Source organism: Telopea speciosissima, chromosome 3, assembly GCF_018873765.1.
Source record: "Telopea speciosissima isolate NSW1024214 ecotype Mountain lineage chromosome 3, Tspe_v1, whole genome shotgun sequence".
NCBI classification, from domain to species: domain Eukaryota; kingdom Viridiplantae; phylum Streptophyta; class Magnoliopsida; order Proteales; family Proteaceae; genus Telopea; species Telopea speciosissima.
In genome coordinates this window covers 70,549,186-70,565,820 of record NC_057918.1, presented here as the reverse complement: position 1 = coordinate 70,565,820, position 16,635 = coordinate 70,549,186, and the positions used below count along the sequence as shown (strand labels likewise).

The 16,635-nt window shown below is 37.5% G+C and overlaps 1 protein-coding gene across 1 annotated transcript; it reads right to left on the bottom strand.

Annotated features, from left to right (window-relative positions):
* Positions 1-12,351: 12,351 nt before the first annotated feature.
* Positions 12,352-12,850, bottom strand: LOC122655482 (polygalacturonase non-catalytic subunit AroGP2-like). The gene is made up of 2 exons (XM_043849673.1): positions 12,767-12,850; positions 12,352-12,615 (listed from the first exon to the last, which is right to left on the bottom strand). The coding sequence occupies exons 1-2, from the start codon at positions 12,815-12,817 to the stop codon at positions 12,352-12,354; spliced, it is 315 nt and encodes a 104-aa protein (XP_043705608.1). The 5' UTR covers positions 12,818-12,850.
* Positions 12,851-16,635: the final 3,785 nt, after the last annotated feature.

The window sequence follows — 16,635 nt, the reverse complement described above, 5'->3', positions numbered from 1 at the left end:
CCCCCACCTACTTGCCTGCTCCGTCTAAGAAAATTGCCAAACGCTGCTGTGTGAAACATTCTAATTTTACCCCTCAAGTTGTAATTTTGAAATGGATGTCTTATTGGAGTCCACGTCAGTTTCATCCTGCAGTCAAAACCGTTGGATCAGAATCTTTTTTTTTTTTTTGGATTAATAGAATAATATGTACAACAACATTGATTAAAAAATATTTGGGAAAATTAAAATAGGAGAGGTTTGCTATACGGACAGTGTGTAATTTCATGCCTTGGAAGAGGGGCATTATGGGGAAGGGAGAAAGTTTTCTGTGCCGGAGGCGCAGGCTGCCTCCTGAATGGCAGGCCCATGTGTCTGGGTGTAGGCTGTGCTGTAGCACAGAGAACATCATCCCTATGGAAAAACATTAAAAATAGGGGGCATATGATACATTTTGCAGGGGGTGTGCTATAGTAAACTGAGTCTTATGAGGGGTGCTAGCATGCAATTTTGAAATTAAGTTTGTGTTGTACAAATCTTTTATCCTTAAATATTAATCAAGATTGGGTTTTGATTTCGTATGATTTTCATTCCAATTTTGCATTGATTTTATGAATTTGTCAACAAATAGACTTTTGGTCAAAACAACAAAATTATTTTGGTTGTATCAAAATGAAATATTTCAAGAATAAAAAAATTCTTATGGTAGTTCAATTTCTAAGAAAATATTCTCTATATTTGTTTAGGTGGTTGCAGTGTTGGTGGTGCTAGTGATGGTGGTAGCAGCGGTGGTGGTGACGGTGGTGGTGGTCCTAGAGGAGGGTTTAGGATCCAAAAATATAAATATAATGACTCTCATGTGATGCCTTTTGGGGAACAAATGGTCCTTTGGTTGGGTATGGGTGAAGTTACGATCTGGGGAAGGTATTAGGCACTCTAGTCCACCCGAACTTGCCGGTCTTTCTATTGATAGGCACAATTGAGTAAGGTCATAACATGCTTTGAGAGAGAATGTAAAATGTGAGAAAAATTATAAAAAAGTAAAATACAAGGGAGGATAAGATGCACATACCTGGAGGTTCGGCTACAGAGCAAGGGTTAGTATACAAGAATGTAAAGAATAAAGGTTCATAGGCACTCCGAAAATGCCGACGAATCTGCTGCAAGTGCGGAACCCTTATGAAATTAAAAATTTTGATGCATCTAGCCTTCACCTGAGGGTATCCAAGGCTGTCAAGCACTGTAGGACACTACAATGAGGTTCCCTATGCTGCCATGTAGGCCCAAAAACTCCTGAATCGCCACCAACATGCCGAATCACTACCAAATGACTAAAATAACTCTAAGCAGATTTTTGCAATTTCTGCACTGGTGAAAGCTACAACCCACATATTCTCTCATACCCTGTGCGTAGAGCTCTCCAAGACAAAAATTCTGCAAGTTGAATCGTCTCAAACGGAGGTCGGATAAGGGAGATATCATCATTTGAAGTTTTGATGGTGCACGTGTGCACGAGCACACACAAAATGCCCTTAATTTTGAGGTGCCAAACGAGTATCGCTGTAACGTCGCCGTCCAAACTCATAATTACACGATTCTAGTTGTGTTTCGAAGAGCACTCGACGAACTACAATTCTCATGTCCAGTATGAAATCCAGATCAGCTCATAGGCACTACAAAAATGCCGACGAATCTGCTCAAAGTGCGAAACCCTTATAAATTCAAGCCTCAGGACCAGACTTCTCTTTATGTACTCTGCATGGTCACATGATGGTCATTTCTTTTCTTAATCATTTACTCTTTTTCTTTATCATTCTTTTTTATTGGTTCTCTTATGTCCTCTTTTTTTTGTTGAACTCTTATTTCCTCTTAACATTACATTTATACATCAACTCATATGTCTATGATCATGCTCTTAATAACAATCTTTACATTCTTTTTAACAGTCGATTAAATAATAAGCAAATCATTTCATGTAGTATAACTGTAGACACCTCATTTTGTTTATCCCCGAAGGTTTCCTATAACGATGATGAACACCCTCCAATGCCTAGAGCCGGTGTATCTATGGATGTAGCGTCAGTGTGCACTACCTAAATCTGTTTATTGATCACTCCTTCCCCTTGCTGGAGCCTAAACCAGAGCCTCCCAAGCCGTCTAAGTACCCCTGAAAAGGCTAGACCTAGACCCCTTGGAACCAGCCTGGCCCAGCCCAAAACCTAGCCCAAACAGCCCAAACAGTCCAAACCATGTCCATCGACATTGAAACCCATCTCGACACTCAAAGGCCCCGAGTCGACACCGAACCCACCTGCCATGGACATCGAGCCATACTCTCTCACTATCGAACAGTACATTTCTACTGTCTATCTCACTTTGACATTCAGAAAATGGCAATCGACACTCAAATACCAACCCTCGATGTCGAGCCCAGTTCATCGACAGCCACTCGATGTCAACCATACCCCATTTCGATATCGAATCGGGCACTTTCACTGTCGAATAACTGCTAATCCGAGAAGCCCAAACTTGCCACGATTAGCTCTGATTTCGATTCCTTTAGCATCCTAGCCTATTTTTGGCACTTTGGATCTCAATCTTGGCATCCTTAGGCCCCAAGAAACACCCCCAAAGGCAATTAAACACTTGCCCATACCCCATTGGTCCCTACCTTGACTTTACACCCATCGTCGATGTAAAGACAGTCATCTTTGACGAACTGGATTCACTCCACCAACCCTACACGAATTTGGGAGTACACATACCCCTCTACATCTATAAATACACCCCCTCTCATGTTGAGAAGGGTTACATGCACTTCCTATGAGCTTTGCCAGGTCCTACTTCATAGACAATCCTTCCTTGGCCCTTGCTTGCCCCAATTCAGCTCCCGACTCTCTTGACTTGAGTCCTTAGCCTTTGGTCCTTACTTGACCTTAGCCTATTGCCTCCCCTCACCTCTTGAGCAATACCCCCTTGCTTGAAAACCCTAAGATCAAGACTTGAAGACACCAATCCGGTAATTTCGGCTTGACGATGAAGCATTCAAGTACAAGAGACAAGAGCAGCCACAACAAGCGGCGAAACTTGCTCAGCGTACGAATCTCTTGAGTTACATAAGGGAAACCTCCACACTCTTACTTCGACATTCTTTCATTACGTAGGCCCTTTGGTCTTTTATCTTATTCAATTTTCACTGTTTTTCTTACTTTTATCGCGTTTTGCATCTTCAAGAGGAGTATGATCCCATCTTTCTAGACAGTTGATGAGCACATTTATGTGTGAAATCTTAGGGCATAAAGTATACATTTTACCATATAGGACAGAGTTACTTCGGTGCTTTCTTGTGCTTTTTAGGTTTTAGGTGAATTCTTGTGAAAATGGAGCAAAAGATGCTAAGAATAGTCGGAAGCGCCCAGGAGTCGAGAAAATCAAGTTTGGATTGAGCACTGAAAGAATCAAGCCAATCAATCAAATTTGAATGTGATTACAGTGGACCCCTTAGCATAATTTTGAGGTATTAATAGTATGGATGTGTAGCCCGTCGAGTCAGCTTTGCAACGGTTCAAACAACACCTGATTCCGAGTTGAAATGAAGAAGTTACGGCCGTTTCCATGGATAGGGTTTTATTTATAATTATTGACAGTCGGCCGGAGACAAAATAAAGTGGAAATTCGGATTCCAGGGGTCTTAGCGCAATTCACAGAAGTTATTTTTCTGTCAACCGAAAGATTCCAATTTGGAAGGCTCTGGAGCAGTCAAACTTCAACTTAAGATATCTTGGGCTCCCGAACTCCAAATTGGACGAAATTTGGATCTATTTTGGGTGATTTTTCGTAAGGAATACAATAGTGAGGCCCATATAAGCATCCCATGCTCTACGGTTTTTGAAGGATAGATTTGATATTTTATTAATTGTGAGTGGAATTCTAGTCATCACCCTTGCTCTCTCTCTCCTCCAAATTCTCAAGGGCACTTTTGGAATTTTACTTGAGATAGAATTCTTTTGAAAGATATTCTCTCATCTATGGAAGGTTGAAAAGTTAAAGATGCCTTGATCTCATTGTTTGGAGAAGACACCTACAAAGAAAAGGAAGCACAAGTTAGAATTAGAAAATTACTTTTTAATAAATAGAAGGTTTATGTATCTAGGATTATTTTCTCTCCCTCGTTCTATTTTTTTTCTTTTTTTTTGGGATTCAAGGCAATGTAGAGGAAGGAGAAGAGAATATTCTCTTTTCTTAGGGAATATTTTTCCTACCACTTCCTTCTTCTCTCTTCTCCCTTCCCCTTATAAATACCCCTTGCCCTTTGGATTGTAACAAGTTAGTTTTTAGTTTAATTTTAGTTAGTTTCTAGTTCAATTTTAATTCAGTTTTTAGTGTAGTTTTTAGTTCAATTAATTAGTGAAATTTTTTCTTCTCTTATTCTCTTCTTCTAGTTTTTGGTTTTCTAAGTTCTAGTTTGATTTTATAATTTCAATTTCATGGTTGTGATGCTTTTGATTCATGCTTTAATTTTATGTCTTCAATATGGTTGTAATAATTCTAATTTAGTTTTAAGCTTTCTAGTCTAAGTTTTTAAGTTGATGACAAGACTTGGAGATTTAGAAGAGGAAGCAAGTTCAATCCGGTTCAAGCACATCAAGGTATCTCATTCTCCCTCTCCTCTATCTTCTTCTTCTTCTCCCTCTATTTCTTTTTTTTTTTTTTTATATGATTGTGGTTTGTGGGTGCACTTTTATTCCCTTATTTCTTTTTATATGGTTATTATGTGTGGCTGCAATTTTATTCCTTTCAATTCGCTTTAGTTTGATAGGTTAGATGCTCATGTGTTAGGACGCCAATTTAATCCCTTAATTTTGTTAGATGCTTATGAGTTAGGATGCATTAATTTTCATTAGTTTAATTAGTTTAATTTAACACTTTAATTTGGTTCACTTTGCATTACTTTTAAGTTAGTTAAATAGAGTGGCGTATATCTCCTCGTGTTCGACCCGTAGCTACGATTGACCCGTACGCTTGCGGTAATTATTTTAACTCTAACAACGGTGATCACACCCTATATTGTTTTTTCTTTCTTCTTCATTTTTATGTGTTGTATCTCATCTCCCATGCAGCTATCTCCATGATCCCAATCCCTCGTAATTTAAGACTCCATCATACACATTCATCATTGACATATTCTTTCTTGCATTATTCCCAGATTCCTCCATGCATATGTATTAAATTATCATCTACATTTACATGCATTTATCACATCATTATGTTTAGCCTAGAGTCAATCATGTTTAGGTTATTTAGGTTTGTGGACCCTTCATTTTACATTCTAGTATACTAACCCTTGCCTTGCAGCCGAACCTCCGGGTATGTGTTCTCTTCACTCCCCTTGTATTTTACTTCTTTGCATTTGTACTTGCATTTTGCATACTTTTAAAGCATGTTATTCATTCCATAATGCCTAGCAATAGGAAGACCAGCAAGTCCGGACGGACTGGGGTGCCTAATACCTTTCTCGGACCGTAACTTGACCCGTACCCAGACCAACAGACCATTTGTCCCCAAAAGGGTGTTGCATGAGAGTCATTACATTTACATCATGGGTCCTAGACCCTCTTCTAGGTTGCAACTTCAACATTCAATTCACCTCTCTCTTCCCCCCCCCCCTAAAAAAAAAAGAGGGATGAGCTGGACGACACGTGGCTATCCCTCCCCATACGGTCATTGTCCTCACAATAACCCTTCAAAACAAGCATGGACATATACATATTACTTATTGTAGAATCATCCATATTGTACTAGGATCATTACTTTTTCATAACACACATCGTTCATGCATTACAAGTAATAGCTAACCATCAATTGAGTTAGATTACTCACTTTGTACTATGACCAATAATAATCCATAGCACTCATCATGAACATAAGCATTCCTTTTTCATAAAATCAATCATATTGTAATATAATCATTTACTAATTCATAGCACATAATATTCCTACATTACATTCCATATTTAACCATCAGTTGAGTTCGATTACTCACAACAGTCCAATACTTGATCATTTCGATACAAAACTTCAACTAATCTCCTGAGTTCTCATTCTCTTGTCTAAGGTAGAGGTCCTACAGTAGAAAACATCCTATTCAAGGGTATTTTAGTCACCAAAATTTTTCTTTATAGTCCTTGAAAAAATCCTAAAGAAAGCACTCAAAAGAATTGAGCATTATATAGGATAATTGGGCAAAATACAGCAAAATTTTCATGCTCTGCCTCAAACTTCCAGGGGGTTATTGGCCCACTTCCATGAATTTTATGAAAAAACTCAAAACCTAGATAATGAATCCCTATGAGTCTAATTTCCAATGCCTCATTAAATACCCTATTTTCATTTAAAATGAGTGAGTTATGCCACCCCGAGAACGTAGAGGTCAGTCTGCCTAGAATTGAAAATTCAACAAGAAATGGGGTAATCAAGGAGAGTTTCAACACCTAAACCTATATGCACAAAATTAAACATATAATCCCATCAAAATAAGCATCCTAAAAATACTAGCATGTTTAATTAAACATGCATTAAGAATCCACAAAACCAAAAAGAAAATTACCTTGAATGCTCTCTTTGTTCTTCAAGAACTAGAGTTTCTCTTTGATTCCTCAATCAAATCGTTTCAACTCTTCAATTTAAGTTACGACCTAATAGAATACATCATAACTAACATGAATAAACCATCCAAGATACAAATCAAAGCTTAGATGCAAAATCAATTCATTTCCATCTCTTTTACCTTGTTTTCACTAAAAAATGATGATTCTCTTCCAGTCTTTTGAAATCCAAGGATCCCCTTCTTAAATCACTTAAAACCGATCAGGGATAACACATCTAAACTATTCTAACATCATTATACAAAACCAACCCAAAATCAAACGAATTTCAAATGTTATACCTCAAACTCAAGCTCATCCTGGAGTAAACTGGGTTTGTCTCTTTCTCTTAAGCTCTTATCAACTTCTTAAACCAAGAATCATCAAATTCCTCTCAAATATTAAGGATTTTAGAGAGTAGAATGCTCTTCAGGCTCCCTTTCTTCTATAAGCCTTTCTCGTCTCTTTCTTTTGGTGTAAAGAATCTTTTTCCTACAACATAATGCTCTTATAAGCCATAATGACAATTTTGTAAATATCCTAACGCATCAATGATCTTCCCATTATAATGTCACTAAAATCACTCTCCATTATTCGATTTTGACCAATAGAATCACTTGCATGATTACTAAGCTTTTATATTTCCAATCTTACCCTTTGTCATGTGCTCACTTGCTGAATGCTTGGTCACGGGTTTAAGTCCTGGAAACAGCCTCTCTGAAAACAGGGGTAAGGCTGCGTACATTAGACCTTCCCCAGACCCTGCTAAAATGCGGGAGCCTTGTGCACTGGGTACAACCTTTATCTTACCCTTGGTCAAATCCTCTAATTGCAAAAATAACATTTTTCACTTAAAATGAACTAAAACAACCCAAGGTGAACCAACCCTTGGTTAAACCTTCTCTTCCACATGAACCCAAGGACTTATAAGACTTAAACAAAATAAACCTCTTAATCCATAAATAACAATAGCCTTATACAAGGTATAAAATACTTAAAAAACAAAATACTCTTAAAATATGCTCATAACTAATAAAATAATAATAAATATAAATAAACATACAATAAAAATCATTGATTAAACAATACCTTAAGCATACGAGAATACACCCAATTAACTCAAGCTTCTGCAAAAACATAAGATACCTGCCAGCACCACACAATTACTAATAAATTAATAGGAATGAAATGCGAGGCATCACCCCAATCACCTGAGGACATGGACCAATCATCTTCCTCCTTATCAGCATTTTCACCTGTGTGCTTGAACGGTATGGGTGACGCTTCCTGTGAGTGTATTTGACCCTCTCCAACCATCTACTCATCCACATTAGCACCCATCACCGTGACTATCATGGGGTTAGGCTTACCTCCAGTTTGATCCATCACCGTCTCACCTCTATCCCTCACCTAATCCACAATAGGATTCTCATTGTCTGAGTCCACTTGGAAAATGTCTGCAAGATCGATAGTGTCCCTATTACCCTCTTGTCCCATTCGTATGTGCTGCATTTTCAGCTTCATATTATAGTGCACATACACCAAGTCGGCTAGACTTTGGGAACCCAATCTGTTTTGCCTCTTGGAGTGGATGAGCGAAAACGTACTCTCGTTCCGCTCATAGTTGGAAGTGGAACATGTTTGAAAGAGGATATTGATTGTTATTTCCCTTAAATTCTTTGTCGTACTCCCATACAACACCCACCATCCAATTTCATTACAACAAAAAAGACATGTTATTTGCATTTCACAAGTTTCAATACATATGTAATTTAAAGAATAAGGTATTGAATTGCGTACCAGCATCACCGTGTGACCGACCTTACCCTGTAGATTCGGTTCCAAAACTTTCCTCCCTAAAACTCTTTATCTATATGCATTTGTAAAATTTTTAAAATTAGTTGACTCATTACTATTTACTAATTATATTCCAAAGGAATTATAAGACTCACCTCAGTGTTGTAGGTGTAGACACCTCATTTTGTCTTCTCCCCCAGAGGCTTCCTGCCCGAATCAATCCACAGATCATTTTAACCCTTATCGAAGCCAAAACCAGAGCCCTAGGGCCCTCCAAGATCCTCTGGAAAGGCTAGCCCTAACCCAGACTTCTTTGGAACCAGCCTAGCCTAACACAGAACCGGGCCAGATAGCCCAAACCACTCCTGTCGACACCCAAACCAAGACCGACATTTAAAGACCCCGAGTTGACATCAACCCTACCTTCCATTGACATCGACCCATCTCCCTTTAACTATCGAGCAGAGCCTTTTTATTGTCTATCTCACATTAGCACTCAGAACATTTTTATCGACACTAAAAATACCCCCACCGATGTCAACACCTGTTCATCGACAACATCTCGATGTTGACTCACCCCCTCCTCGATGTCAACTCAACCCCAGTTCAATGTCGACCCTATGCAAATCCGAGAAGCCCAAACTTGCCATGTTTATCTCCGATTTTATTTTGTTTCACACTCAAGCTTATATTTGGCAACTTGGATGTACCAAACACTCACCGTCGATGCAAAGACACCCATTTTGATGCCTCACCAATGATCCGATCAAACCCAACATCCCAGCACTAATTTGGGAGTGCACACACCCCTCTTACATTGAGAAGGGATAGATACATGATACAACTCTTGAATCCCCACTGGGGCTCCACACTGAATGTGTTGGCAAACTACAGTCCATGGGATCATCTCCTTGGTTTCCCTAGGAAACCAAATAAATATTATACTAGGGTTTTGCACCCAGGGCTGCCCATGGTTGCCCATGGGCACCCTATTTTAAAATTAGGGTTTCCCATGGTCTCCAATGGGAACCCTCTAATTAGGGTTTGGTATAAAAAATTATTACCAAACCCTCTCTTTTCTTGTCCCATAAAATTATGAGATCCACAAGAAGAAAAAAAAAATTTCCTTTCCATCCCATGGAAAGAGGGAACCATCCTATACCCGAATGCGCAGCGGAAAATAGATCGATTCGGGTTTCTTTCATATTCCATGATTATAAAATAATTAAAACACTTAATGTACAAAATAAACATTAAGATCTGCTAACCTATTGAGCCTCAGGTGTTGCTCCTCCTCCAGATAATGGTTCTTCCCCTAATGAGCCGATCAACAAAGCCCTAAGCCAAACCAGAATTTCTTCTCCAAAACTTGGATCCAATCCGAAAAACCAAGTTTCTAAAACCCTAACCAAATCTCAAAGCTCTAGAGAGTAAGAGAACAAAGGAGGAGAGAGAGAGAGAGAGGAGCGAGAGTGCCAGGGGATGATTTTTCTAGAGGGGGAGGTAGAAAAATCCGTCCAAGGCTGGGGTTGCTCTTCCAAAAAATCTGCCCCCCTTTTTTGTGTGTTTAAATAAGAGAAGCTCTTATGAGCTTCCCCATTCCTTGTGAGAGTCTGACTCTCTCTCTCTCTCTCTCTCTCTTGTTTGACTTGAAACTCTGATGGGCTTAAGTGATAAGGTTCTAATTAGTGAAGAAGCAGAATCTAAAAGAGAATAATTTTAATTAATTAATTTAAACATTAATGAGCCTTTAATTAATTAGCACCAAGCCCATACTAGTTTAAACAAATCAATTAATTATTAACAAATCCCAGAAATACCCCTGCATATCAAATTTGCACCAACCCTCCATTAAACAACATCATCGTCATGAAATCTAGGGCATGTACACTAGTACTGCCAAACCCCATTCCATGGTACATGTCCATATCGAAGTGTCTGTGTACGTGATCGAAATCCGCAAAACACGATTAAACTCTTTAATCAAATACATAATTATAAGTTATCATTGTGAGTTGGTATCAGATAAGTTCTTTAGTGGAGATTCAAATTTACCTTTGGAGCTTCATCATATTACTAGGGAGGACGCAGTTTGTTTCCCAGTTTTAAGAAAGTAGTCTTTGTTTCGTAGGGGGCCTTGTATGGGTGGTGAGCTGCTTTTCTCAGAGTGTTGGAGTGTTTTCTCTCTGTTTTTGGGTTAGGATAAGGCGGGCATGTGGGGCCCTTGTATTTGTTTATTCTTTGATAAGTTTTTATTTAATAAAATTTTAGGGGCCAACCTGGGTCCCAGATAATATTCGGGATAAAAAAAAGTTATCATTTTATATGAAAATATATTTTGTAAAAAACCATTTAACAAAACGGTATAGGATCTTGATTTAAATCCGACCATCCACAAACTAACTCCCCTTGATGTTCCTCAATTGAGCAGTGGAGACCATGTTGAGTGACTCTTTCACTCACATGATATTTACGCATTCTCAGAACACCGGCTTTAGTTCTCTTGAACCGCAGTCATTGGTGAACCAAAGAATATGCTCACGTCATACAGTGATAAGGCCCTCTCAGGTACTGGGTCTTGGTGACACATGTCTATCCCAAACCTACATCTGATAGTAATACATGAGGGAATCGACAAAATAAGATTCTTCGCCAATACACTCATCAACATGTGCATACTCGCATTCGTACCCCAACATCAAACATGTTTAGGCATACCCAAAGTGACGACCATATGATAAGGGTTGTCCAACCCAAACCCTACTCGTGACTACCAATTTAAAGTAATACTTATGGACATACATTGCTCAAAAATTTTATATTGCATGTGATCATATTAAACAAAAAGCTTATATTCTTCATGCTTCACTTTTTCTTCCTGTATTTTACATTCCTTTCCCAAAAACATGTACTTCATGCTTCACTTTCTTTCTGTACTTTACATTCCTTTCCCAAAAACATGTTATACCATTGCTTAGCCAGATTGACAAGTCCGGGCGGACCTTAGGCTCTTCTTTTCTATGAAATTTCTGCTCTATCCAATATCTCTTTGGTAGAGTGGCACTCTAAAGATACCGTTGTACTACTAAAACTTCTCCCAAGATTTATAAACATGTATCAATAAAAGGATTTCTTAGATCCCCTCTATCATCTTTTTAACCCTCAATAGTTTAATTGATCAATGTCAATGCGAAATCAAATGATTTTATGCTACCTTGATCCTATAACAACATTTCGTCATACTCAAAATATCAAAGCACCTCAGTCTAACACAACCTGCTTAATTACATTTGAACATTCAAAATTCATTTATTTAGTCTTTCAAAAACTAGGAACTATATCTTTCAGTATTAACAAGCTTTGCAAATGATTGAGGACTTGATCTCTAGCAAATTGGTTGACAAATCATAATATTCCAGTACAATGTCTGCTTATGACAAGAGATCTGAAAGACAATAAAATGAGAACAAAAATATATTGAAGCTTGAAAGACAAAAACATCAAACCAAAATAAGTCATTATTTATCTTTCAAATAGCATAAGTAATAACATGTAAAACACAATCAAGAGATCTGGAAGGTAGATAATAAAATCTCCAAAGGTTGATCAACCTAGAGTCTTTGTCCAGACAAGTCCATTCTCATTTATCCAATGACAGACTTCAATTAGGCCTGGGCCAAAACCCAACAGTTTAAAAGCAAGATGGTTTGGATTCCAAGTTGATGTGTCATAGTGGCATGCCATGATCACATGATTCATTTTCTTTCGAGTATTTATAGCGACTGCATATACTTTTACTTTCTGTAAAACATGGCAATAATAGGCTTGAAATAGGAATGGTAAACTATGACATAAGGCTGGTGGTTCAGAGAGGTTTCCATAGATGAGTTTCATAGCTCCAATTGTGACATTCTCATAAGATCCTTCCATGCTCTCAGTACTCCATACAGGCTATTGGTGGCAGGGTTGTGTCATTCATTGTCTTCTTCAACACCGCATTTGTAGAACAAGCAACATTAGCCTGCGTACAGAAGGAACGCAAGTGGGAACCCAATTTATTTTCCTCCATAAGTTTCATAAATGTTGCCGCTTGATCGGAGCTCAATGGAGAGGCCTTTGCAGCTAACCAATTTGGAGGGTGTGAAAGACCAATATGCTCTTCCCAGTATTGTGAGAAGACATTTTCAGCTTCAGAAACCTGCAAATTCATAGGGGAAAAAATAACAGCAACCATATAAGAAATAGAACACATGAATATATAAATGGAAGAATAGCGCCCCCATATATATATAAGCAATAACCAAGTTAAAATGAATGAATAACGGAAATGCGTGCAAATTTTTTCTTACACTAAAGTATGCTACTATGAGAAGTCCAAGCAATAGAATGGGATGTGTCATGATGGAAATGAAATAGAGAATAGGATGAGTTGGGTTTGTTTCATGGATCGGAGTGTGTGTGTGTGTTTGAATTTATATAGAGAGGGAGAATTTTTGTGGTACTAACAAATAAAATAGGTGGAAGTTTTTATCAGCCTTCTACATGGGTAAATGTATTATGTAGTTTCCCAATTTCTCCTATATATAAAGAAATGAATAAATTTTCTTTTATGAGTACTAGCTTTAAAGCAAACTTTCAAATACCCTTTAGCCCTCAAATTTTTAGATACCAAAATTACCCTTGAATTCAGATCATTCTCATAAATTCGGTTTTTATTTTTTTTATTTTATTGATATATGAGAAAAGGTTCTCAGAGCCGTCAGGGGAGGATATGCCTCTCTCTCTTCATATGAAATGACCTCGATGTCCTCCAATGTATGAAACCGTTCTGTTAACGCATCTTATGATTTCGTTTGGTAATTATTCCACATCCTCTGTGAATCTTCTACCTTTATTATTTTCTCATTTTATAATTGATGTGTGCTTTTTTCTCTTCGGACAGTTGATATGGTTAGCTGAAAGCACAAGTGAAGTGGAAGAGGGGGTAAAAACAAATAAGAACAAGGTTCATGGGATAATTATGGTTCAAAGTTTGAGGGTAGTAAGGGGGATCAGGATCGTCTCCAGGGAGCAGGGAACACCTAGGGCACTGCCAGCGTTGGGCTGTGCCGCACACATTCCTAGGCATGCACCGAGATGTGTGCGGCACAGCTCAGCCGCTGGATGCCCCCTGGCAGCACCCTGGGCGCACGCCTCCTTGGAGACGAGCTCAATTCGAGTAAGGGAGGTCATTTGATGCTGCTTCAGTTAACTTCACTTTCTCAAACAATTTTCAACAATTCTTCAAACTATTTTCAAAGTAATAATAAAACACCAAGAATTGTTACAAAAAATAAATAAATAAATGAATAAAAAGAAAAATCAGATTTGTTTGAACCAATTTGCTCCATTGGGTATAAGGTTTCTATACAGCCAAACTAGTTTTTGCTACATGAGCCAGTAATGTGGTAATTTCAACTGTTGCATAATTGAGAACAGTTTGGATTGCCCGCTTTTAAATTTCAAAGCCAAATTGAACCTTACACCCCCCTTTATTGACATTTTCCCCTCTATTCTTGACCATCCATTTTTTTTTTGGTAATCACACAAACCACATGCCAAACGCCAATCCCAAAAGGTTAACCTTCTTAGCCGCCATCCATTTGTTTCAAATAATTCAACAATTTTATTTCTAACTGATATTAAAGCCTTTCTTTGTCATGTGTCGAATCCATACCCAAACTTGATGTTTTTAAGTAGGAACCTTGAGTCCTACCAAAAAAAAAGAAATTTGGCATGGAGGAAACTATTGTTGTGTAAAGGTACAAACCCTTTCATGGTGGGCCATATAATAGAGATGAAGCTTAAGATTTGTTTTTTTACATGTGGGCAATCCGAGTAGGACTTTCATGTCCAAACAATCAATTTCAATGGGTTGTGCTCCACGTGGTGGATATTGTGTGGATTTGGATTAGCGGACCATAAGAATTTCTTTTTGAAATTGAGTGTAAAGCCATTGTATTTGGACTTATTTTAGTGTGAGCATTACACAAATTAAAATGCTGTGAACTCAACAAGTATTTTGTGCCCAAAAAGATAATTTACTGACCCAAGAACCTTTTAAAAGTTTATAGATCACTTCCTTTGACATTTCTAACTTAAGAAAAATTGGGATGTAAGAAATCATCTTAAATAAAAGCACATCGATCAAAGAATTGTTGTCCTTTAATTCTATTTAAATGAAGACATTTTTTTTGTGAAACACCTAAGCCATGCATTTTATTTTATTTTTTGAGGTTAGAATAACTTCCATGTGGTTGGTTCTACGAACAATTCAAATTGCCACTCTAGGAACCAATTTTTTTGACTTTTGGATCAAAATGCATGACCATGGAAGGAAAACGTTGAGAGGATAGGAAACTTGGAAATTTTAACCATAAGCACAAATTGGTTAGAAAACTTTAGGCATAGAAAAGATGGCATAGTTGTTATCCAAAGAAATTTTGGTAATTAATAGATGAAATAGGTCATATCTAATGTAACAACATGAACATTTTCTGTTTTAGAAGCTTTAGGCAAAAGTTTTTTGACTAGCATGCATCTCTAGAGGGTATCAATAGACCACCACTAAGTTTTGCCACATGGAAAAGAGATGTGGCAATTTCTAGTTTATGGATAGTTAGAAAATGGTCTAGGGTTCACCACATGTCAACTTTAGCTCAGATTCAAGCATATATCCTCCCATGTATTGGTTATTCACTGTAGTTTCAACTGCCTATTTTTACTAGATTCTCATGATTTATTTTTCCATTTGGCCAACTTCATTTTGAATAAAACTTGACACCTATGCTAGGGACCTTTGGCTTTAACTGTTCATAAAATTTCATCTCTATCCATTGTGGTAGATATTTGTGACACTTTAAAGATACAGTTCTACTACTAAACTTCTCCCCAGGTTTATAGAAATGCATAAAGAAAGATATATTTTTTTTCATCGATATGTAAAGCCTTATTTTGCCACAAGTTCAAATGCAATAGGCCCCAAACTTAACATTTTAATAGGGAACCTTAAACTTATCTACCCACAAATTTTGGCCTCACCTGATTTGTCACATGACAATTATTTGGGCGATGTAAGGGGATTGAGCTCCTCTCCAGGGAGCCCAGCGCCCAGGGGGCATCCTGCTGTTGGGCTGTGCCGCACACATTCCCATGGTTGATTGGGCATACACCAGGATGTGTGTGGCACAGCCTAACCCTTGGATGCCCCGAGCACTCACTGGGGGCTAGGCTCCCTGGAGAGGAGTCGGATCCGAGAAAACTATAGTTCTAATAAGACAGCTTAGTTAGAACTTCAATTGTAAACTTGTGCGCCCAGATGACCAGATTGTATTTACCATCTAAAGAAGTTGCCAAGGAAGACAAAAGTATTAAATTTATTTTTGCAATTACACACACTAAAATGATATGTTTGATATAAAGAACCCAAAATGTTGTGAACTCGACAAGGATTTCTTACCCGAAAAAGTAAATGACAAAAACAAGAAAAGTCGACTCAAGAATAGAAAGTTCAACAAAAGGAACCAAAACCTTCTCCATCTAAAACTTTATACATCAGAATAACCTCCCAAATGGTTGGATATAGGAAAATTTTAATTAATGCTCTAAGAATCAATTTTGAGAGTTTTTTAGATTAACTAAATGACCATGGAAGGAAAACTTTGAGAAGATATACTTGAAAATTTATTCATGAATTTGTAAGAAAAATTTAGACATAGAAAAGATAAAACAATTGTTTTTTATAAAAAATCAGGGATCAAAATTTTTTGTTTTATAAGCTTTATGACATAATTTTTATCCATAAGTTTTGCCTCATTGAAGGCAATGTGGCAACTTTGATTGTACGAAAAAATGGTATAGGGTGTGGCACATGTCAAATTTAAAATTCAGATTCATTAATATACCCCCTATGTATTGGCATATTCACTTTTATTCTCAACTAGCTGTTTCATTTAATATATATATATTGCCAATTGGTCAACTCCATTTTAGCCAAAGTTTGACATGTGAGCAAAAAACCTTGACCTCTACTTGTCCTTCAGCTCTATCCAATATGCCACATGATAGATATTTTTTGTAGTCTAAAGATATTGTCTGACTACTAATACTTTTCCCAATATTTGTAAACATACATGAAGAAAAAGATTTCATTTTTCATTCTCTTCTTTTATAACCCCAA

Bases quoted from the DNA above. Each gene is read 5' to 3' on its own strand.
- LOC122655482 (XM_043849673.1), bottom strand. From the start codon at position 12,817: ATGACACATCCCATTCTATTGCTTGGACTTCTCATAGTAGCATACTTT. The intron at 12,616-12,766 runs GTAAGAAAAAAT...ATGAATTTGCAG, and splicing joins TCATAGTAGCATACTTTAGT to GTTTCTGAAGCTGAAAATGT.